General features: G+C 36.9%; 1 protein-coding gene across 25 annotated transcripts in view; it reads right to left on the bottom strand.

Annotated features, from left to right (window-relative positions):
- N4BP2L2 (NEDD4 binding protein 2 like 2) overlaps positions 1 to 24239 on the bottom strand; it is a 95947-nt gene that overhangs the window by 69946 nt on the left and 1762 nt on the right. For 10 of the 25 annotated variants that reach the window (XR_012426442.1, XR_012426439.1, XR_012426441.1 and 7 more), the window contains 5 exon segments: positions 22948 to 24206; positions 14631 to 14755; positions 8403 to 8491; positions 7628 to 7704; positions 4098 to 4244 (listed from right to left, as the gene is read on the bottom strand). Coding sequence is in view for 14 of the 25 variants with exons in the window: in NM_001284038.2 (NP_001270967.2) it covers positions 4098 to 4244; positions 7628 to 7704; positions 8403 to 8491; positions 14631 to 14755; positions 22948 to 24206 (1697 nt within the window). In the remaining 11 variants the exon portion in view is untranslated. 25 annotated transcript variants of the gene reach the window in all.

Genomic DNA, 24239 nt, shown 5'->3' on the forward strand with positions numbered 1-24239 from the left:
ATAGACTAAGACACTGTTCAACGTGGATTGCAAATCTTAAGAAAAAAAATACAACTTTAGCCCTTATTAGTTATTGTATTCATATCAGAATACATTAAACTTCAATAAAGACTGGCAAGCCTATCTGGTCAAGGCACTAAAACACACAACTACATTTCCTCTACATTTTCCAAAGAGACCACCAGCAATTTTCTTTATAAATACTTAGAAAACCAGTCTCACAAAAATCAGACATTTTTGCAATAAAAATATTCAAGTATAGCCAATACAAACATTTCATATCCTCTTAAATCATAAACTTTCAAAACTTATCTATATGTAAAACTGGAAAATTCCAGAATCTATATTAATTAGACAAGAGATAAGCAAAGTTCAAATACTTAAATCACTCACTACAACAATTAAAAAAGTTCAATCTTTTGTAAATAATCGTACTTTTAAAACAAAAATACGAAAAAGCTAACATTATCTTTTACAAAGATAAATACTGAAAATAAAGATTACCTGGTTATAAAGCAGTACCAAAAGTTCAACTTAAATACCACACAAGAATTTTTACTAAAATTATGAAACATAAAAAACTATATATTCATTTACCACAAAAAAGTAACTTTTACACTACCCATGGAACAAAAGAACAACTAAATATAATTTAATCTTATTGAACCAAACTAGAAGTTGTATTCTACTTAACTAAGTTAAATATGATTAATGTCTACTTTAATTCTTTGTGATGGAGATGGTTAGAATGGGGTATAGCAGAAGGGGTCTATTCCACTAACACTGTATCTGGCTGGTGCCTGTAATCCCAGCTACGAGGTAAGCTGAGGCAGGAGGATTACTTGAGACCAGTTCAAGTCCAGTCTATACAATAGAAAGAGACCTCCTCTCTTAACCCCGCCCCCCAAAAAAGACTGGCTGAATAGAATTTTGATGAAAAATTGTAAATTTCACATTTTTATAGATTTTTAAATACCAAGCAATGACTTTAAATAGTGATTTTAGTATTTCCACTACATATTCATTCCTCCATTCTGTTTTAAATTAAAATCAGCCACAATGTTTAGGAAAACAACTATTTTTTCACCTTAAAAAAACCAACTAGGCCAGGTGTGGCGGTTCACGCCTGTAATCCCACCCACTGCTTTGGGGGGCAGGCAGACCACTTGGGGTCAGGAGTTCCAGACCAGCCTGGCCAACATGGTGAAACACCGTCTCTACTAAAAATACAAAAATTATCTGGGTATGGTGGCACGCGCCTGTAATCCCAGCTACTGGGGAGGCTGAGGCAGGAGAATCGCTTGAACCCAGGAAGCGGAGGTTGCAGTGAGCCAAGATCGTGCCACTGTACTCCAGTCTGGGAGACAGAGCAAGAATCTGCCTCAAAACAAAAAAACAAAAAAACAAAAAAAAACCCCACTAAAGCTAGTGCAGTAGCTCATGCCGTAAACTCAGCACTTTGTGAGCATCACTTGAGGCCAGGAGTACAAAACCAGTTTGGGCAACATGGCAAGACCCCATCTCCATAAAAAAAAAATTTTTTTTTAATGCAAAACAAGCCAGGTGTGGTGGAGCATGCTTGAAGTCCCAGCTACTTGGGATGCTGAGAAAGGAGGACCCCTTGAGCCTAGGAGTTCAAGGTTACAGCGAGCTATGGTCATGCCACCACACTGCATCCAGCACATGTAGCAGGACAAGACCTTGTTTGTTTAATTCTGAGTAAGAATGTTAGTTTTCCTGCCTCAGTAAGATTTATTTATTTATTTGGACCTCGTAATGCAACAGTAGCCGTCTCACTAACATTATAGTGTAAAAAAATTAATTGGTAATGACATATGATCTCGAAATGATTATTATTTAGTAGTTGGAACTAGAAGATGAAGTCTAAAATAAAATCTGGAAATTTATTAAAATAAATAAACTTAATATGAACATATTTCCTCATAATGTTTCTCCCAAAGGCAATCCTCTACTTTCTGAAAATAAATTTGATTAAAAGTTATTTTAAAAAACTAATTTGTTTTTTTGTTTTTGAGATGGAGTCTCACTCTGTCTCACAGGCTAGAGGGCAAGTGGCGCAATCTCAGCTCACTACAAACTTTGCCTCCCAGGTTCAAGTGATTCTCCGCTCAGCCTCCCAAGTAGCTGGGATTACAGGCACACACCACCACGCCCAGCTATTTTTTGTATTTTTAGTAGAGACGGGGTTTCACTGTGTTGGACAGGCTGGTCTCAAACTCCTAACCTCAGATGATCTACCCACCTTGGCCTCCCAAAGTGCTGGATTACAGGCATTAGCCACTGCGCCAGGCCAAAAAACTAAATTTATAGTACTATTACTCTTAAGTTTATGAAGACAGAGGGAAAGGGATACATAGTCTACCTAAGAGTTGTTTCACCTGTCCCAAAATGAAATCCTTTTGTACAATTTTCAAACTGCGCTAATCTATAGAATAAAATACTTAGAAACACAAGTGCAAATACTAACAAGTATTACTCTGAAATAAAAGTATGAAAACATAGATGAAGATGTGTATATGTATATAATATACATTTACACACAAAACATGAATTAGCATATTCTTACATCGTATTTAGTTAAGATGAACAAATACATACAAACAAGTATTAAACAAGATAAAAGTAATATTCATTCAATTAACAGCACTGAATAGTACAAATAAAAACCATATTCTTATTTCACTAAAGGCAATTTAACAAAGACCTTGTTGATAGCACTGAATCTAGTTTTTGGCCTCACAACTTAAAAAGTAATATAAACATGGAGAGAATATTTAAAGTTGAAAGGAATAGTAAAAGGTTTTAAAACAAAGAAATACTATGGGATTCAAGATGCGATGGTTTAGGAGAAAGCTTAAAGGCCACAAAATATTATGTAAAACATATAAAGAATTATAATGCTTAATTTTTTTAAACAGCATTCTAATTAGCTGGCGGTTTTGTAAATCAAAACTATTGAAGAAATATTTTTCATAAGACATTGGGAACAATGGTATTAAGAGAGGTAGTAGTGTTTTTTCCCTCATGTTGCAAAGAGAAATGCTTAATTATCTAGGTTAGTCGAGGTAAAGCTTGGTTTGAAGGCAGGGGATGAATGACAAGACCTCTGAAATGAATTCCATCTCAGTTTTTAATCTTAAGTGAAGAAACACATCTAATAAAGAAAGCTATCCAGTGAAAGAAATATGGTTTGCTCTACAGAAAAATCAGCACTAGAAGATATTCGACAGTACAAATCCACTTAGGACCAATGTTAAACAACTGTCCAAAATATTTTTATACTAGAATTATATCACATTAAATTCAACAGAGAGAAGTGAAACATTATTAGAATCACTTTATCCCTTCAAGAACTGGCAAGCATGTGGGGTTAGGAAGATGGGTTGAGAAGGAGGATGATGACTATGTATGCGTTACAAGATGAATATGTATATTATGAAGAAAACTCCCCAGGTGATTGATATACCTACTACTATTGCTGGGGAATTTTGTTTGAAGTAAGTGATGTGCTGATTATAGCTAAGAAATAATTTTGTCACACAGATCAATCAGTTGAAATATAATTTTACCTAATGATAGAGAAAACAGTTAAGATGCCCTATAACAAGTTAGTATTTCTTGCATATTTAAGGTAGTGAAGGAAAAACATTAAAGTTTTATGAAAAGTTAGAGTTAGGTACGAACTATTAAAAAACTGTTCAATAGTATCTATAAAATAGATAAAGTTAGTTTAAAATTCGATTGTAGAAAAACATCCTAGCTCCTACCCACCATTCTACTACTCAGGGGTTTTCATAACAGTCAAAAGCATTACAACAAGAGAATATAAAAACATTTAAAATACAATTTCATTTAATTTTTATTTACACTTTAACAATTTGCTGGGAAATTAAACAACTTGCTGGGAAAATCCTTTGTGAGGCAATGTAGCCTTTTTTTATTTGAAACTATTTAAACTCCAAGACAGGCTCACTAACTCTTTCAAGTGCAACAACAAATGTGTTAGCTGAAAATAGCTAATTTAATTATTATTTGTGACACAGACATGATTATGTGAGTCAAGAGAGCCTCCCCACCTCTGTCTCCCCTGTGGAGGAGGAGGTCTTTGTGTGCTTTTGTGTGATGGTTCCACTGAATTCATTACAATAGAAATGGACATTTGATATTCATAACGATCCAACATCTGAGCAATCTTCTTTCGAGACACACCATGTTTATTCCTCCTAACAAAAAAGAAAAGGATTATAAATCTTTGTTGCAGAATGTACAGGCTTAGAGATTAACTGTTTTAGAAAAAAAGTATACAAATTCTAAACAATATTTTGCAAATAAACAGAATATATGTTTCATCTGTCCACATTTTACGTAGAAAGATTAAAAACTCAATGCTTTTATCAATACTTTAAAAAGGTAAAAGGATTCCATATATCACAGAAAAATGTTAATTACATCCTCTTCACATAGAACTACCTATTTATGCACTAAGCCTGCTGACTATATCCCCTTGTTAGTAACAAAATTAAAGATTATGAGATACTGTTTTAAGAATTACAGAAAGATTGAGTGGACTTCTAGGACTTACGAAAGTAGAAGTAAAACATCACTTTTTAGAACTTATTAATGACAGTTCGTACCACATTTTTAAAATTTATTATCAACACCAAATTAATATCAGAGACACAATTTGAACATCTCTTACAAACATAATGTTGAGTGAAATAAATTAGACACAATGAATATAAACTATATGATTCCATATATATATATATATATATATATATATATATATATGTCTTATACATAAGTAATATAAAGGTTTGATAAAAGGCAAAACTAAGGTATGGTTTTTTTTTTAACCTTGCCCCTGCCCCCTAAACTATGATATTAAGGTCAAAGATATTATGGCAAAACTTTAAAGAAAAGAAAGATTACAACTACCCAGGCAAAACAATGGTTACCTTTAGAGAATAAAAGGTAACTGTGACTGGGAAGAGGAATGCAAAGAGCTTCTGAGGTGCTGGTAATGCTCCCATGACGTAAATGATAGCTAAACGTGTGTTGATCTTGTAAGAACTTTGTTAAATTATATATTTATATTTATGTATTTTTCTGTATGTGAGGTTATATAACACTAAAAAGTGGTTTAAAATTTATTCTGGACCCTCAAAGAACTTCTGACAACTTATTTTACCCTCAAAGTTTCCTGTAACTTGACCTGGACATGACAAAACATACAGAAAACATATTTTACATTTATCATTCTATATGTACAAATGCCAATTTACTTATCTCGAAAAAAGGCCAGAAATGTTTACTTTTCAAAGCTGATGTCTACATTCAAGATAAGAAGAAAAAGCAAAAAAGGTAGGAAAAAAAATGAGATGAAGTTGAAAATTGGCAAGATGTGACTAAATCTGGCTGGGTGCAGGGACTCACACCTGTAATCCCAGCACTTTGGGAGGCTGAGGCCGGCCGATCGCTTGAGCCCAGGAGTTCAAGAGCCCAGTATGGGCAATATGGTGAAATCCTCTCTCTACCAAAAAAATACATATAAATACAAAAATTAGCTGGGCATGGTGGTGTACACTTGTAGTCCCAGTTACTCCCAAGGTGGGTAGATTGCTTGAGCCCAGGAGGCAGAGGTTGTAGTGAGCCAAGATCATCACTACAAGCCGGGTGCAGTGGCTCACACCCGTAATCCCAGCACTTTTGGGAGGCCAGGGCGGGTGGACTGCTTGAGGTCAGGAGCTCGAGACCAGCCTAACCAACATGGTGAAACCCCATCTTTACTAAAAATACAAAAAACAGCCAGGCATGGTGGCAGGCGCCTGTATGCCCAGCTACTCGGGAGGTTGAGGCAGGAGAATCGCTTGAACCTGGGAGGCAGAAGTAAGCTGAGATTGCCCCACTGCACTCCAGCCTGGGCAACAAAATGAGACTCTGTCTGAAAAAAATAAAAACAGATCACTACTGCACTCCAGCCTGGGTGACAGTAGTGGACCTTGTCTCAAAAAATATTTAAAAAAAAAAAAAAGATTAAATCCATAAGATGTGAAGACTTATGATTCAATCAATTCTTCTAAAAAATTAAACTACACCAGATATCAGCTAACATGGCTTTGTTATATAAAGGTGAATTTATAATAAGAAAATAATAAATTTTAACAATTCCTAAAAAATGTAATGAAGCCATAACTGCATAGCATTTTATCATTCATTTATTCAGCATTACTCAAATACTTTTAATTTTTAAGCTTCTGTCTCTTTCACTTCAGGTGTGATACACACACACACCTAGGCAGGCAAAAAATACCAGATATTAACACTAATAAATCTGTTTATCTATCTATACACGAACACACAGCATACAAATGAGAAAGAGAAAGTAGCCAAAGGAATGAAAGGCAAGAGGAAAATAAATTAGTTTGACCCCATACACAGAGTAACAGCTTGAAGCAAACTGAGGTAGGTGGGGAAAAACTGGTTTAAAAAAAAGATGGGTGAAGGCTGCACATCTCTGTGAATATACAGAAAAACACTGAATTGTATGCAATTAAACAGGTGAATTGTAAGGGTATGTGAATTATATCACAATAAAGTTGTTACCTAAAAATAGATGTCAGGAGGTGGGGACAAGGAAGAGACTAGAAGTAAAAAAAAAAAAAAAAAAAAGGCCAGGCGTGGTGGCTCACGAGGTCAGGAGATCTAGACCATCCTGGCTAACACAGTCAAACTCCGTCTCTACTAAAAATACAAAAAATTAGCTGGGCGTGGTAGCGGGTGCCTGTAGTCCCAGCTACTCGGGAGGCTGAGGCAGGAGAATGGCGTGAACCCAGGAGGTGGCGCTTGCAGTGAGCCAAGATCACGCCACTGCACTCCAGCCTGGGCAACAGAGCGAGATTCCATCTCAAAAAAAAAAAGGAATAACAGTCAGGAAACGCTGTGATATGAAGGGAAAAGGTAAACGTAGGTACAAATGGAAGAGTAGGACTGAAAATAATAGAAGTCCACAATCTCTCACCACAAATACTGAAATCTGGTAAGCTGTGAAAACTCAGTTCTCCACTGACTCATTTGGCAGCAAACTCTAACCAGATCATACACATTTGGCAGCACAACTTAATGAGAACTGACTTTACATTATGCTGATTCTTTGTCATTTACTTGAATTGACTAGTCATGATTTGCTGCAGAAATATTAAGATGTTTGATTATAACATGCTCCCTCAAACTCTGAAAAGGGAGTTAAGATTAGGTATCTATGTACTACACTACCTTTCTAAAATCGCTAAAACCTAAATTCCAAAACACATTGTTTCCAAGGATCTTGGTATAGCATTATGGTCCCGCAGTTGAAAAGACAGAAAAGTGGGAGCAACATGAAAGCACAAAGTAAAAAGCTGATGGGACCTAAAATGGGTAGGAGATGAAGGTGGAAGGACAATGCAGAGAAGTGGCCTAGCCAAAAACCAGAGAAAAAAGATCCTCACATTTTACCGTCAGTTTCCTGAACCTACACTTGTATTCAATAAACTGTGAAATGATGTTGGAAATCACAAAAGAAAGAAGAAAAGTTAAGGATTCAATAAAAATTCGAGTGTCTTACTTTTCTAATTCTTCAGGATCAAATTTCCACCAAGTTTCAGGTTCATGAAACTCTACTCTGTATCCTTTTCCTATGGCCTACACAAAGGAAAGGAAAAAAACCCAGAGAAGTACTTCTTAAAGTAAAAAGAAGGCAGATGGATAAATTTCATTTCAACAATACTATGAACTTGCTCGACCAAGAAAAATGATGCTTTATAAAATAATACGGTTTATAAAAGTTAAGACTACTTAACTGGATAAATTTTGATTACTATTCTCAAGGAAACTCAAAACTAACAAGATGAGGCTGGGCATGGTGGCTCACGCCTGTAATCCCAGCACTTTGGGAGGCCAAGGACGGCAGATTGCCTGAGCTCAGGAGTTCGAGACCAGCCTGGCCAATATGGTGAAACCCTCTCTCTACTAAAACTATAAAAATTAGCTGGGCATAGGGGCAGGCGCCTGTAATCCCAGCTACTCAGGAGGCTGAGGCAGGAGAATCACTTGAACTGGGGAGGCGGAGGTTGCAGTGAGTCAAGATGGTGCCACTGCACTCCAGCCTGGGCAACAGAGCAAGACTCCATCTCAAAAAAACAAACAAAAAAAATTAACAAGATGAACATGTTCCTTAAAAAAACACCATTTACAATTTTTTAAAAAACTAAGCAAACCAATAAACCTTTTTAGAAAACAAAGGACAAATGTTTTAATAATCAAGATCAAACCAGCCCAAATTTTAGAATGTGAAAAAATTGACAATAAAAAATAAAAACTTTCTCATATTTCATATTTACCACTTCCACATATGGCTTCATTTCCCAAGCTTGTATATTAGTGTTATCTATTATAACTGGAGATCTTCCCTGATCGATAGCTTGTTTCGCTGAAATAAAATATAAATTTAAAAATAAAAAAAACAGATTAGGTTAAAATACACAAAATAAAAGTTAAACATTTATTGTTAAGAAATGTACTACATCTCTTTACTTAAAACCGAAACTATGCAATCTCTTCAGTCAGTGTCATGAAAAAAGAACTCCACTAGATTGAAAGGGAATTAAAGGACATAACCATACGCCAGGTGTATTCTCCAGACTGGATGCTAGCTTTGACAAACTGGCTCTGAAGGGCATTCTGCTGAACTTACAGCTAATAAAGCTTTCAAGTCTAGAACTAACTTTCACTTACGGGAAATATAAGAGATGAACAATTTACATCTGAATATAGACTAAGAGAAGAGGTGAAAAATTATTTTGACACGGAAGGATGGAGATTATTAAATGAAAATGGCAAGTAACAAGACAATAGTTAAATATAATCCTATTTAGGTCAAAAGAATTGGGGAAGATTTATGGAGATATTAAAAGTGGTCACCTGTAGGTGGTAAGAATGTTTTCATTTAATATTTTGTCTGTATCTTCTCTTTTTTGGGAAAGTTACTACAGATGATTATCTGTATTTTCTAATTTTCTACAACGTACAAATAATGCTTTTGAAATAAGGCTCATGTTTTTGAAAAGTTATAGATTTAAGTCATTACTTACCAGCAAAACTTTATATACCAAGTAGCTAAAAATCATAGTTCAACTGACTTTGTGGATATTTCTTAGAATACCGCTTCAAATTGGGAGTTGCGGTAGAATGGAACTTTTCTAAACTATTATCTCCCATCCAAATGCCGTCTTTTCTACCAAGAGATAAGAATCACTGTCACAAGGCTGGGCGCAGTGGCTCACACCTGTAATGCCAGCACTTTGGGAGGCCAAGGCGGGAGGATCACGAGGTCAGGAGTTCAAGACCAACCTGGCCAATATGGTGAAACCCCCATCTCTACTAAAAATACAAAAATTAGCTGGGCGTGGTAGTGTGCGCCTGTAGTCCCAGCTACTCAGGAGGCTGAGGCAGAAGAATCGCTTGAACCCTGGAGGCAGAGGGTGCAGTGAGCCGAAATCGTACCACTGCATTCCAACCTGGGCGACAGAGCAAGATTCCATCTCAAAAAAAAAAAAAAGAATCACTGTCACAAGAAGCCACTGTTAATGACAGGAGTATGTATATCTCTGAGATATACGAGAGAAGAAAAATAATTAAGAACCCTTGATAAATTTAAAAAACTAAGGCCAGGTGCAGTGGCTCAGGTCTGCAATCCCAGCACTTTGAAAGGCCAAGGGGGGGTGGATCACCTGAGGTCAGGAGTTCAAGACCACCCTGGCCAAAATGGTAAAACCCCGTCTCTACTAAAAATACAAAAATCAGCCAGACTTGGTGGTGTGCGCGTGTAGTCCCAGCTACTCGGGAGGCTGAGTCACAAGAATTGCTTGAACCTTGTGAAGTGGAGGTTGCCATGAGCCAAGATCGCACCACAGCACTCCAGCTTGGGCAAGAGAGTAAGACTATGTCTCAAGAAAAAAAAAAAAAGAAAGAAAAGAAAAAGGCCGGGCATGGTGGCTCACACCTATAATCCTAGCACTTTGGGAGGCCAAGCTGGGTGGATCACAAGGTCAGGAGTTCAAGACCAGCCTGGCCAAGATGGTGAAACCCCATCTCTACTCAAAATACAAAAATTAGTGGAGTGTGGTGGCAGGCGCCTGTAATAATCCCAGCTACTCAGTAGGCTGAGGAAGAGAACTGCTTAAACCCGGGAGGCAGAGGTTGCAGTGAGCCAAGATCACACCACTGCACTACAGCCTGGGTGACAGAGCAAGACTCTGCCTCAAAAAAAAAAAAAAAAAAAAAAATTAAAAGGCTGAAGCAAAACCAAACATCATATGTTCTCACTCACAAGCAGGAGCTAAGCTATGAGGATCCCCAGGCATAAGAATGACGCAACTCTGGAAACTCAGGGGGAAAGGGTGGGAAGGAGGTGAGGGATAAAAGACTACAAAGAGGGTGCAGTGTATACTGCTTGGGTGATGAGTGCACCAAAATCTCACAAATCACCACTAAAGAACCTACTCATGTAACCAAACACCTCCTGTTCCCCAATACACTATGGGGAAAAAAAGGCTGAAGCAAAATGCAAAGATATGGAAGTTTTCTCAGGAGTTAGAATTCAAACCACTAAGTTCAACAGAATGAAAACATTTATACAGATGTCTAGGACAGAGAGAATGCTAAAGGTCAGTTAGAATAATCACTATGGGGAAATACATATTTGGGAGATGTCTCTAAACACCAAAAGAAATTTAGAATTTGGGTCATAAATAGGTGCCATCATCTATTAGTGCTAGCTTGGTGCTAGCACCAAGACACTACCATCTCCCACTGCTCCGTCTCTAATCATAATGATCAAATCTTCCATTCAAAACATTATTAAAATTATTCTCCTAATGTCTGATACGCTCACACATCCAAGGAGTTGTGTTCTAGAAAGTAAGTTTTTATTGACCAAATAAATTTCTGATTTGTAGGAATGGGGAGATTATCTTCTTTCCATTATCATCCAATACCATAGTCTAGTACATTTCGCGAGAAAAGAGCTCCTAAGTAAAAACACGTCTGAGTACCCAAATAATGGGAATAGTTTTCTTAAACAAATGAACTATCACACTGTAAGAAAGAGAAGAATTACACTTTGGAGATGTTTTCCATTTTTAGGTGTTCTAAAATTAATTTAGATTATTTTAATAATAAATATGAAGCAGACAGATTTTCATAGAATGGTGCCTAGCATTTAAAGATATTCAAGTCCATATTTATTGTCCCAGTTTAATAAGATAACCACTACTCCATTTAACACATATAATTAACATAATACAAATGACATAAACATTTTAATGAAATATTCTGTACTAGTTTGTTTGTGTTTTTTGAGACAGAATCTTGCCCTGTCACCCAGGGTGGAGTGCAGTAGCACAATCTCAGCTCACTGCAGCCTTGACCTCCCTGGCTCAAGTCATCTTCCTATCTCAGCCTCCCAAGTAGCTGGGACTACAGGTGTGCACCACCACGCCTGGCTAATTTTTATACTTTTTGTAGATATGGGGTTTCATCATGTCGCCCAGGCTGGTCTCTAACTCCTGGGCTCAAGTGATCCGCCCGCCTCGGCCTCCCAAAGTGCTGGAATTATAGGCATGAGCCACCACACCCAGCTATGCTAGTATTGTAACGAGAAAAAAAAGTCCTACACAAATAAACTTACTAGTTCACCAAAGGTATACTGGCTCTGCCCTGTCTATTCATTCAACTTATCAACTAATCTTGTTCCCCTTAACTTTAGGCCAGTAACCCCAAACATTTTTCAGAATTGCAATCCCATCATTATTTGATTTGAGCAACAATGTTCTATGGCATTAAAAAAATTAAAAAATTAGTGTTGTTTTGAGATTGCTATGCCACTCTCCAATATATTGGAGAAATTCTAGAGAGTTATAAAATCAATACTAGGAAACAGTCTTACGATCAAATTTATCCTTGTGAAACTATAAATTGTAACAGAGTGAAAACTTTTTACTCGAAAACACCCTCAGCCAGGCACTGTGGCTCATTCAAAATTCTACAAAGTTTTTTTAAAAAATAGCTGGGTGTGCTGGTACATGTATGTAGTCCCAGCTACTTGCCTGTAGTCCTAGTTACTCAGGAGGCTGAGGCAAGAGGATCTCTTGAGCCCAGGAGTTCAAGGCCACACTGAGTTATGATTGTGTCACTACACTCTAGCCTGGGCAACAAAGCAAGACCCCATCTCTAAAACACACACACAAACATCCTCACTGAAATTCCTTACTGTATTTGACAAACAAAAAGAAAAGCATTACTATTTTTCTTGTATATATTAGACTTTAGGGCAACCCTAGTTGGTAGCTTTGAGGTAAGTTCTTCATTACAGAATAATTCTATTAAACATAGAAGGAATAACTAACCTAAAAATCACCATTTTGCAATTCTGAATGAAATAACTGACTCAGGAAACAATTTATTGTTGGATAAAACCATCATATATAAGGTTAATAGGGAACTTGATAACAGACAGAGGGAAAAGGTTGTCCCTGTGAAGCTACTGATTAAGCTCACTATTACTAAGAATAGGACAACCGGCCGGGCGCGGTGGCTCAAGCCTGTAATCCCAGCACTTTGGGAGGCCGAGACGGGCGGATCACGAGGTCAGGAGATCGAGACCATCCTGGCGAACACGGTGAAACCCCGTCTCTACTAAAAAATACAAAAAACTAGCCGGGTGAGGTGGCAGGCGCCTGTAGTCCCAGCTACTCGGGAGGCTGAGGCAGGAGAATGGCGTAAACCCGGGAGGCGGAGCTTGCAGTGAGCCGAGATCGCGCCACTGCACTCCAGCCCGGGTGACAGAGCCAGACTCCGTCTCAAAAAAAAAAAAAAAAAAAAAAAAAAAGAATAGGACAACCAAATATCTGCTTGCCAAAAAAAAAAAAAAAAGGTTGAACCTAATCAAGCCTCTATTCTAGAGCTAATTTCCATTCACATAAAACAAAGAAGAGGAGCAAGTTCAATCAATGGTTAACACCAAGAAGCAAATAGACAACTACAGCATAAGCAACCTAGTTTCTGTAACAATAGTATAAGGGTTAAAAGAGGGAAAATGTTATGGTTTAACTTAATAAAATAAAACAAAATGCATTTTGAGGACTTTGTTTGGATCCCAATTCAAACAAAATAACTTTGAAGAGATTTTTAGGACAACAGAGGAAATTCAATTACACACTAGGTTACGTGACCTGAAGGAACTGGCATTTTTTAATATGTGTGATAACGGCAATGAAGTGAAAGATGTGATTAAGTAAAAAAGTTAATTTGAAATGTATAAAGTATGATATCTAGAATTTGCTTTAAACAGAGGAAGGGGTAGAAACAAAAAGATAAAAGCCCATATACCAAAATCTTAGTAACTGATAACTCTGGGTGATGGGTCTATGAGGTTCATTACAGTCTCTTTAATCTCTTTAAAATTTTTCATAATAAAAGCTATCTGTTTAATCATCAATCTACACTTCTTTTAAAATAACATTGTATATATATTTACTTATAGTTCAGATGAAGTTTTCAATTCTTACTATATATCAGAATCATCTGGAGAACTTTCAAAACAAAAAATATCAATGTTTAGGCCCCACCCCAGATCAATTAAACCAAAATATCTAGGGCTGAGGTCAGGCACACTTTTGTCTATTTTTTTTTTTTTTTTTTGCTTTTTTTTAAAGTCCCCAAGAAATTCAAAAGTGTAGCCCAGGTTAAGAATCCCTGTTAATGATAAACAGAAACTGACCCATGTCCACTAAAAAAATGTATTAAGTACATTTCTTTTCTTTTTTTTTTTTGAGATGGAGTTTCGCTCTTGTTGTCCCCCAGGCTAGAGTGCAATGGCACAATCTTGGCTCACTGCAACCTTTACCTCCTGGGTTCAAGTGATTCTCCTGCCTCAGCCTCCCAAGTAGCTGGGATTACAGGCATGTGCTACCACGCCCGGCTAATTTTTTTTTATATTTAGTAGAGGTTTCACCCTGTTGGTCAGGCTGGTGTTGAACTCCTGACCTCAGGTGATCTGCTCACCTTGGCCTCCCAAAGTGCTGGGATTACGGGCGTGAGCCACCGTGCCCAGCCTTAAGTAGGTTTCTTGTAGAGCAATATTGAGAAAAACTTTTAATATTCACAACCAGTATATTAAGCCTTGGAAAACATTAGCATTATTCTCAGGGAAATAACTATGGGACCACATAACAATGGTACAGATTCACAGTTCTCTGAATTTACTCATCAAGTACAAAATAAAGCCTCTTAAAATATCCCACACTGCTATCATTTTACCAGCTTATACTGATACACTATTTACAGTTTATAAGGCATTTTATCTAAATTCTCTGCTTTCCACAAAAACCCTGATCACGTAGGGCAAGTATAATTACCACCTCTAACAGATGAAGAAATTAGGTCTCAAAGCTATTGAAACGGCTTGCCTAAAGTCATTCAACCGGTAAAAACCGAAGTTGAGAATAAAATCTAGGTCTTTTGACTCTGAGCCAAACATTCTACCCCGGGAGATTTGGCCCAAAACAAACCTCTGTTCTGGTTCCAGTCATGGGCATCACCAAGTTGATTAACATTATACCTGTACCCATCTTGATGGTGAAAATAGTCATCAGTGCTGAACACAATGCCATCCCGATTCTGACCAAGCAGAATTCTGTTAACGAAAGAAATCATAAAGGTGCCATTTACAAAATCTATAACCATCAGAAATAAATATAACTGAAATAAATCACACAGGAGAGGTTATTAAATGAATTTCTGATACTTACCTGAAAGTATATTACGAACCTAATAGCCTAAGAGCTGACTAATCTTACAAAGATTTCAGATTTCAAATCATTTCACACTTAAATCTACACAATTACAGACACTAACAAAACTTTTTTTTTTCCAAGATGGAGTCTCATTCTGTTGCCCAGGCTGGAGCGCAGTGGCACAATTTTGGCTCACTGCAACCTCCACTTCCTGGGTTCAAGTGATTCTCCTGCCTCAGTCTACTGAGTAGCGGGATTACAGGCATGCGCCACTATGCCCGGCTATTTTGTGTATTTTTAGTAGAGACGGGGTTTCACTATGTCGGTCAGGCTGGTCTTGAACTCCTGACCTCATGATCCACATGCCTCGGCCTCCCAAAGTACTGGGATTATAGGCATGAGCCACCGTGCCTGGCCGTAACAAAAACTTCTTAAAGCAGCATTTGTATTGTAACTTTTTAAAACGTTCTTTACCCAATCTCAAAATTATATCAACTATTATCCATGTTTTCACTTCAGTAAATTTTGTATTTGTTGTCTAAAATTGCCTCAATCTAGTGCAACAGGTAACCCAAAAAGCAAGTAAGCCTAAGCAAGCAATTCATTTGGAAAAAACCATATGTGACTCTAGACAGCTTTAATAAACTCATTTCCATGAAACATATATGATCCTCCTATTACTAAGAAATAGTTGGAGGCTTAAGGTTATGGAACAATCTGTGATCCTCCAAAGTATAATCAAACTTTAAATTTTCAAGAAATTACGTCACTAAATCAAATTAATTATTAAACACTAAATGAAAAACTCTCAGTTCAAGTCAATGATAATCAAGCTTTGCTTTGAAAATGATACTGCCTTAAATTGACAAGCACAGCAAGATTAAGAAGTACTCAGAGAGAACTCACATTACCAATGACTCAGGAAAGAAATTGGGAGTGTGCTGTGATAGGGAAAATGCAGCAAGATAATGATTTGGTGAGAGCAACAACGAAAGTATTCTGTTGTTTCTCTCCTCTCCTTCAACCTTTAGGCAATTGGACACCACTGTATACTTCTGCGGGGATTGGTGGGATGGAAGGTGGAAGGAATTGAGAGTAAAAGAATATTGGCCTGGAATGATTCAAACTGACTTATTTCCTACTAAAAAAGTAGTAGGGAGGGTTTCAACTGTTAAGATGACAAGTGTCATCTCTCCATCCCTCAGCTTATAATGGTATCATATACAATTCTCCCTCAATATCCATGGGAGATTGGTTCCAAGACCACAATTGCTGCTCAAGACCTTGATATAGAAATAGCTATTTGCATATAAACTATGCACATCCTTCCATACACTTTAACTCATCTCTGTATTACTTATAATACCTAATACAATGTGAATACTATGTAAATAGTTTTTACACTGTATTGTTGAAGGAATAACGACAAGGAAGTAAGTCTGTACATTTCAATTCAGACACAATATTTTTTCTCAAATACTTTCAGTCCAAGGTTCGTTGAATTCACTGATGTGGAATCAACAAAAATGGAGGGCCAGTGGTATATTTTATAAAAATAAAATCACTCATATCAAAATAAAGCAACTTAAGTGTGTAAAGGTTGGTGCGAAAGTAATCGCAGTTTTTGCCATTAAAACGCCAATTTAAAACTGCAATTACTTTTGCACAAAACTCTATTCCCACTTACAGAATTACAGTTCAAATCACTTCAGACAAACCAAATGAAAGTTAATGGTTTGGGTTGTGTGTCTGCTTCCTTGGGGGACTGGAGTTAGATTTCTTTTTCAGGCAGCCATGATTTTTCCAAAACATGTCTATATGACACATTTGGCATTTTACTGCTTATACAGATAACCCAGAATACGAAAATGCCATGATATTAGCATTCTAAAGCAAAACTCAATCACCCAAAAAGAGATTTTGGTTGTAATCACATAATATCTAATTATGTTCAACAGTACCAGAAATCTAGATAACACCTTTTGTAGATACTCTATGCTTCCTTTTTTTTTTTTTTTCCATTCTACTACTTTATTAGCAGGTGATTTTTTTTTTTTTTTTTTGGAGACAGAGTCCCGCTCTATTGCCCAGGGTGGAGTGTGGTGGCATGATCTTGGCTCACTGCAACCTCCACCTCCAGAGTTCAAGCATTTCTCCTGCCTCAGCCTCCCGAGTAGCCAGGACCACAGGTGCATGCCACCACGCCTGGCTAATTTTTGTCTTTTTAGTAGAGACGGGGTTTTGCCATGTTGGCCAGGCTGGTCTTGAACTCCTGACCTCAGGTGATCCTCCCACCTCAGCCTCCCAAAGTGTTGGGGTTATAGGCGTGAGCCACCGTGCCTGGCACGGGTGATTTTTAAGATGTTAATAATATCATTCTACATGACAATCATAGTTTTTGTATCTAAGAACTGGTTTAAATTATTTCTCAAAATAAAAGGTGGAGGAGTAATAAACCAATTTATATCATTAAAACAAGTAAACATTACATATGAACAAATCTCAATGAAGAACATTTTCTTAAATATATAAATCGTAACTACAGTAAATAAGTTTAGCTTGAAAATACTTTTCCTCTCAGGCAGCATAGACTGTTCATGCATCTTTTTCAAATTCCCTGAATTACTTCAAACCATGAAGCTTTATTTTATGGACTTAAAAACACACCCATATGAATCTAGGAATATCTCAATGTCATACCAAACCTCTAAAGCCAAAATAAATTATTTAAGAACATTCATATTTTCAAAATTCTTAGACTCTGTCAGAACTCTCAAGTCAGGTACTAAAATGGATTTATAGAATATCAAAATTTAGAGATTTGAGTAAGTCAAATATCTAATTTTAAAAAATCAAATCTGGGCTCAGTGGCCACTTGATTTCTATTTTTTTTTTTTTCAAAACAATAGCTATCTTTTTGAGAATCTATTATATGTCAAACACTTTACATAAACCTATGACCTCATTTAATCCTCATAAAAGCCTGCCAACTCATAAAAGCCTGCCAATTTGATAATAAACCAATTCAGGAGAAGAAATAATTTTGGCAAGTTAGATGGTACTGGGAGAGCTAAGATAAGGCATCTCCTTGACCCCAAAACCAATGGCCTCCAACGATCCCTGCCTCCTGGTGCTCACAACCTTGTATCCTCTTATCCTGCAGTAGGCTTAGATTTAGTCCCCAGCTTCTAAGGAATAGAATATGATACAGGTGATGGGATGTCGCTTTGGAGATTACTTAAAAAAAAAAAAAGTAGCTTCTGTCTTAAGACTTGAGCTTGTATGCTTTCTCTCTCTCTGAAATAAATCAGCTGTCTTGTGAATGGAGAGAGGCCAAGCAGCAAAGAAATGAGAGAAGCCTCCAGTCTCCAGCCAGCAAGGAACTGAAGTCTTCAATCCAACATAGCTCACAAGGAACTCAGTTCTGTCAACAATCTTGAGAGAGCTCTTAGAACCAGATCCTTCCCAAATCAAGCCTTCAGACCAGAACACAGTCCTAGCTAACATCTTGGTCACAGCATTCTTAGAGACACTGAACCAAAGGCACCCAGGTAACTATAGCCAGAGTCCAAACCTACAGAAACTATGAGGCAGTATGTTTGTTGTTTTAAACAACTAAGTTTTAGGGTAATCTGTTATACAGCCTTGAATAACTAATGTACTCTATACTTACAATTTCTCATTTAAGAAACAAGTGAACCAAGAGAACCTGTTCCCAAAACAAGGCCTAAAAGAGAGTCCATTTTCATGGTTTGTTTTTTAAATTTCTAAGATCTGCATATTATTTTAATACTTTCAGTGCATTTACAAGTGATTTTCAAAAAAAAAAAATACAAAATCTGAGTAAAACTGACACATCATGAACACTTTTCCCCTTATTTACTGAGTGCCTTTATACACTTCCTGAGACAACTTTACTGGGGTACTCTAAACACTCCCTGAATTAAGAATAAAGGGACCTACACTAAGAAAGGTAAGTCTTTTCTCTGGAATTAAGGAGACTTGCTTCCTCCAAAAGGAGGAAAAAAAGGCTTTTCCCATCTCTCCCTAAACTATGGTAAATATATTAGTTTCTGTAACTTCTATAACACCACAAACTTAAAAACAGGAATTTATCTTACATTTCTGAAGGTTGGTAGTCCAAAATCAGTTTCACTGAGCTAAAAACAAAGTGTGTGCAGACCTGTGTTCCTTCTGGAGGCTCTACGGAATTTGTTTCCTTGCCTTTTCCAGCTTCTAAAGGTTAGCTGCACACCTGGGCTTATGGGATGTTCCACCATCTTCAAAGCCAGCAGTGTAGCATCTTCTCTCTTGACCTTTGCTTTGGTTTTACCCTTTCTCTGACTAATTACTCCTGCCTCCCTCTTATTAAGAACCTTTGTTATTACATTGGGCCAATCCAGATAATCCAGGACAGCCTCCCTGTTGCAAGATCCTTAACTTAATCAAATTTGCAAAATCCAATTTACCATGTAAGGCAACGTATGCACAGCTTTTAGGGAATTAAAGCATGGATATCTTTGGAGGGGGACATTATTCACCCTCCCATTGCAAATATCCACAATAATCTGTAAAACAGATGACAACAAAAAACTAATTTCTTAAATTCCCTCACTTTTTATTTCTCAGGGGGTAAGAAAGATCCCAGCGTTTACCCATTCTCTATATTCTTCCAGTTTCCTTATTGGTTTTTTTACTCTTAGTCCTTTATCCATCTAGAAGTTATTTTTGTGAATGATTTAAGACAGGGGCTTTAAATATTTTTCCAGACTGACAATCAAATATCCTATTACCATTTATTGAATATTTTGCCCTACTAATATAAAATGTCATTTCATCAAATATCAAATTCTCTTATATGTAAGTATGCTTCTGGATTCTCTTTTCCTTTTTTTTTTTTTTTTTTTTTTTTTACATAGAGACAGGGTCTATGTTGCTCAAACTGATCTCAAACTTCTGCCTCAAGTGATACTCCCCACCTCAGCCTCCCAAAGTGTTGGGATTACAGGTGTAAGCCACCACACCTAATCTGTTTCTGGGTTCTCTAATTTTATCTACTTGTTATTTTGCTAATTATTGCAAAGTTTTGATTATAGTAGTTTCTAAGTATATTTTGATAGCTGGTGGGATAAGTCTCATTTTTTTTCAAACTGTCCTTGTTATAGTTACATACCAAACAAACTTTATTGGCTTCTCAAATTCATACAAAAACTCCTTTGGGATTTTGGTTAAAGTTTCACTGAATTTACAAATCAATTAGGGAGAAAAGTGACATCTTTATTGGGCTATCCTACCCATAAACACCCTATGGGCCAAGGCTATGGCCAAGGCTATTATGGCCTACTGTCTCTCTCAGAATCATCATCAGACATCTTGAATACTTACCATGTTAGAGACATGCTGATTGAGATGTCGGCAAGGACTAAATTAAATAAGAAGAGGACTTGAACATTACCTCCAAATAATCTGAATTTTATCCAACAGCCTACACTCATTACCACATACCAAATGTAAACATTACTAATTTTTTTTTCTTGTTTTTGAGACAGGGTCTCAATCTGTCACCCAGGCTAGATTGCAATGGCGCGATCATGGCTCACTGTAGCCTCTGGGGCTCAGCCTTCCAAGTAGCTGGGATACCCAGGTTATCCAGGCTGGTCTTGAATTCCTGGGCTCAAGCAATCTGCCTGCCTTGGCCTCCCAAAGTGCTGGGATTTCAGGTGTGAGCCATCGCGCCCAGCCGGTCTTTTAATTTGGTCCTCCAAATCAGCTCAACTCTGATATATCAATTTTCACTCTATTATTTTGTCAAAGCTTGTTTTGAATGTGAACTCCTACATGAAGCCATTCCTCACCAAAGAGTATGTGACTTTACATCTAATTCCAAATAACCAAAACCACTTCACTCAAAAAGTGTTGACCTAAAGAGTTACAGACCAGGCTCCTTGAAGTCAGGAGTCATGTATAAGACGACATATCCATTAAGCATTAAAGTGAAGGCAAGGGAAAAAACACACTATCATTTTATTCCTAGTTTGATCTCTTGCTAGCTTTTGTAACTTCTAAATCACTTAACCTCAACTTCTTTTAGCCTCTGCTCCTTCTATAAAATGAAAAAACAACCCATCTCACAAGATTTTTATGTATGGAAACACTGTAAATTGTGAATCACAATACAAATAGTACTTGTTGGTGCTACATATAACTTCCATTCTTATACGTCTATTCTTCAAATAAGTATACATATTATATCTAATCACCTCTATCATCTCCCACTACAATGTCTCCTTTAAATTCTATTGAATTTCTAGGCCGGGCACGGTGGCTCAAGCCTGTAATCCCAGCACTTTGGGAGGCCGAGATGGGTGGATCACGAGGTCAGGAGATCGAGACCATCCTGGCTAACACGGTGAAACCCCGTCTCTACTAAAAAATACAAAAAACTAGCCAGGCGTGGTGGCGGGCGCCTGTAGTCCCAGCTACTTGGGAGGCTGAGGCAGGAGAAAGGCGTGAACCCGGGAGGCGGAGCTTGCAGTGAGCTGAGATCCGGCCACTGCACTCCAGCCTGGGCGACAGAGCAAGACTCCGTCTCAAAAAAAAAAAAAAAATTCTATTGAATTTCCACTACTTTATTCACCTTTAGTTTCAACATACTCCAATATGTTGTCTCAAGTCTAACTTTTCTTCCTTAGGTTTCTTCTATACCTCCTCTTAGTCAAGTGGTCCCAACTAGCAGACTCTTTTATCCAATTTCCAAATTTCAATTATTTATTTTCTCTGATAGTATATCCTAAATCTAGAAGACTGCCCACGTTTGTGAGACCTCACTCCTAACTTCTATTATTATAGAGGTGAAATTTTATCTTCTCTACAAAATCCTCACTAACATAAAAGGAATCAAAATACAAAGACCAAAATTTAACTTTGGAATGAACTAATTCATTCACAAAGATCACCGTTTATAATCTAGCTTGAAATATCACAAATTAAATCTTTAGTCTTTTCTCTGAAAAAAAAGTTTAGTTAGGTTGTTTAGATTGTCTTGTTAGTAAATATAAAACATTTGCAAAATGGTTTCTTGGACTTCTCCATCCTCACCCAAAGATACCAGAAAATTTTCTTTTTCCCCTTGTCTGGCACAAATCTTGAATCATCTTATATAAACTGCAGAAAATTTGTACTGCTTACTTTACACGATTTTTTCACAATTGCATAAATATATTCAAGTGCGTCAATAGTTTTAAAATGTAAACAAAAAAAAGGAATTTGAAATATCTTGTAATACAATAAACCATCACCAGTTCTAATGCCAATTCAGATACTGCTCACTTCAAACTCCTGAATTTTAAGAAATCAAAAAAGAGTTCCTTCCGCCAATCAGTGGTATGAACATGGCACAGTGCTCAACACATTCAAAATTCCTTTCCTTGGGTTGTCTCATTTGATTCCCAAAATAATTTCAGAAAAATTAAGTATCATTTATTCCATTAACAGAGCAAAACTTGCCCAAGGTGAAAAAGTGAAATAACTGAGTCAATACCCAAATTTTCTCTTTCTTTTCTCACCTCCAGCTGAACTTGAAAAACCCAAATTTTCTAACACTGAGTCCAACTTTTCTTGAATAGCTGACTCAAAAGGGCAGGCCAGGACAGTCCTCAAGTAGCATTGGCTTTCATCACTGTCATAATTATACAAAGTGTTATCTATTTTTAAAGCCCGTAGCAGAATCTAAATATAAACATATATGCCAATTCTCCTTTCTTCTATCAGAAAAGATTTTTAAATAGTTACACTGTCAGATGCTATTCTCAAATATAGCAAATTAAAGATTTTCTTCTACTAGAAACATGAAAGCATTTGTCACTGATTACAAGTATCATTTATAGTTTTAACATTTTTATTTTATTTTTTAGAGACAGGCTCTCACTATGTTGCCCAGGCTGGTCTCAAACTTCTGAGCTCAAGTGACCAGCCCACCTTGGCCTCACAAGTGTTGGGATTACATGCATGAGTCACTGCAGCCGGCGACAAGTATCATTTATAATTTTTAAATAATGAATTACCAAGTATTCAGTTGGTATCCTCTACTCACCGAGACAATGTTGTTTTCCCAGAACCAGGCAGACCTCTTAAAAGAATAAGTAACTTCTGTAATTTATTTAACTTTTCCTCTTGAAACTGCTGGTTCACAAACCTGTCTGTTCCATTATGCTTGTCCATGCCAGGATCTTTCCAGTATCTTTCTCTGACTTCACAGAAACCATTACTCACATACTCATCTTGCATACTGCAGCCATTTCCAGAGGGATGAACACTACTCCTATTCTCACTACAGTCAGTATATTCATTGCTCTGATCAAAAGTCATACAATTCCAGTTAACATGACAATTATTTACATAATATCCATTTTGTATCTGAGAGTCATCTTGTGCTTGGAAAATATTTGATGGTAGATTTCGTGGAGCACTGAATCTTTGAATATTTAAATGATAGTTCAAACTGGGAAGAGGGGGACCATGGGGCACTATAAAAGGATGCACTGCCTGCCATTCAGGCCTGAAAGAAGTAAATGAAGTGTCACAAAATGTAGGTATTATTTGTCCATTACAGGGATATTTGCCTGTCTCATTCCCCAAATTCTGCTGATAATCACAATGTGATGGAAAAACATTATTACTAAGATCTTTCTTTTCTTCGTCAGGTTTTAAGAGACCATTATTATGGCCTTGATAAAATGGAATCAACTGTTCCTGAGAAGGTTCAGATTCTTTACAATTGTTCTCAAAATCATCTTTTTCCTTTTCAAGCTCTTCAATTTCTTTGTAAAACTGGAATAATTCATTGTCTATCTCTGATTTTTCAGAGTTAAATTTCTGTTTCTCTTTTTGTCCTCCTCTGCCATTTATACCATTTAGAGCGTCTGCCTCATTCCTCCCTTCATTACGTTTCTTTTTCTCAGGGGGTTTGTAAATGGGTCCTATAAATGCTTTACTTGTGCTATATATCTCATCGTCTGTGGATAGTAATGGAGGACGTACTTCCTGTAAAACCTGTGAATCAATGGATTCAATAACATCTGGTCGATTACCAGGCATCTCATCATGTAAAGGTCTATGTAAATCTGTAGTTTCAGTTTTGTTCTCCTGCAAATAACTTTGTCCTCTGACATCAATGACGGTCACAGGGACCCAATCATTTCCAGTTTTCTCTTGGATTCTGTGAAAATCGGCATTACTATGATTGTGAAAAACATATGCCTCTGTAGTTGACTTCAATTTTTTACAGCGTGGTTCACTCGTTACTTCTTCTCTAGGTCCCGAGAATTTACCTTCAATTTCACCATAAGACATCTGAGAAATAAATAAATCATACAATTACTAGCT

This window comes from Macaca fascicularis, chromosome 17 (genome assembly GCF_037993035.2).
Source record: "Macaca fascicularis isolate 582-1 chromosome 17, T2T-MFA8v1.1".
NCBI lineage: Eukaryota > Metazoa > Chordata > Mammalia > Primates > Cercopithecidae > Macaca > Macaca fascicularis.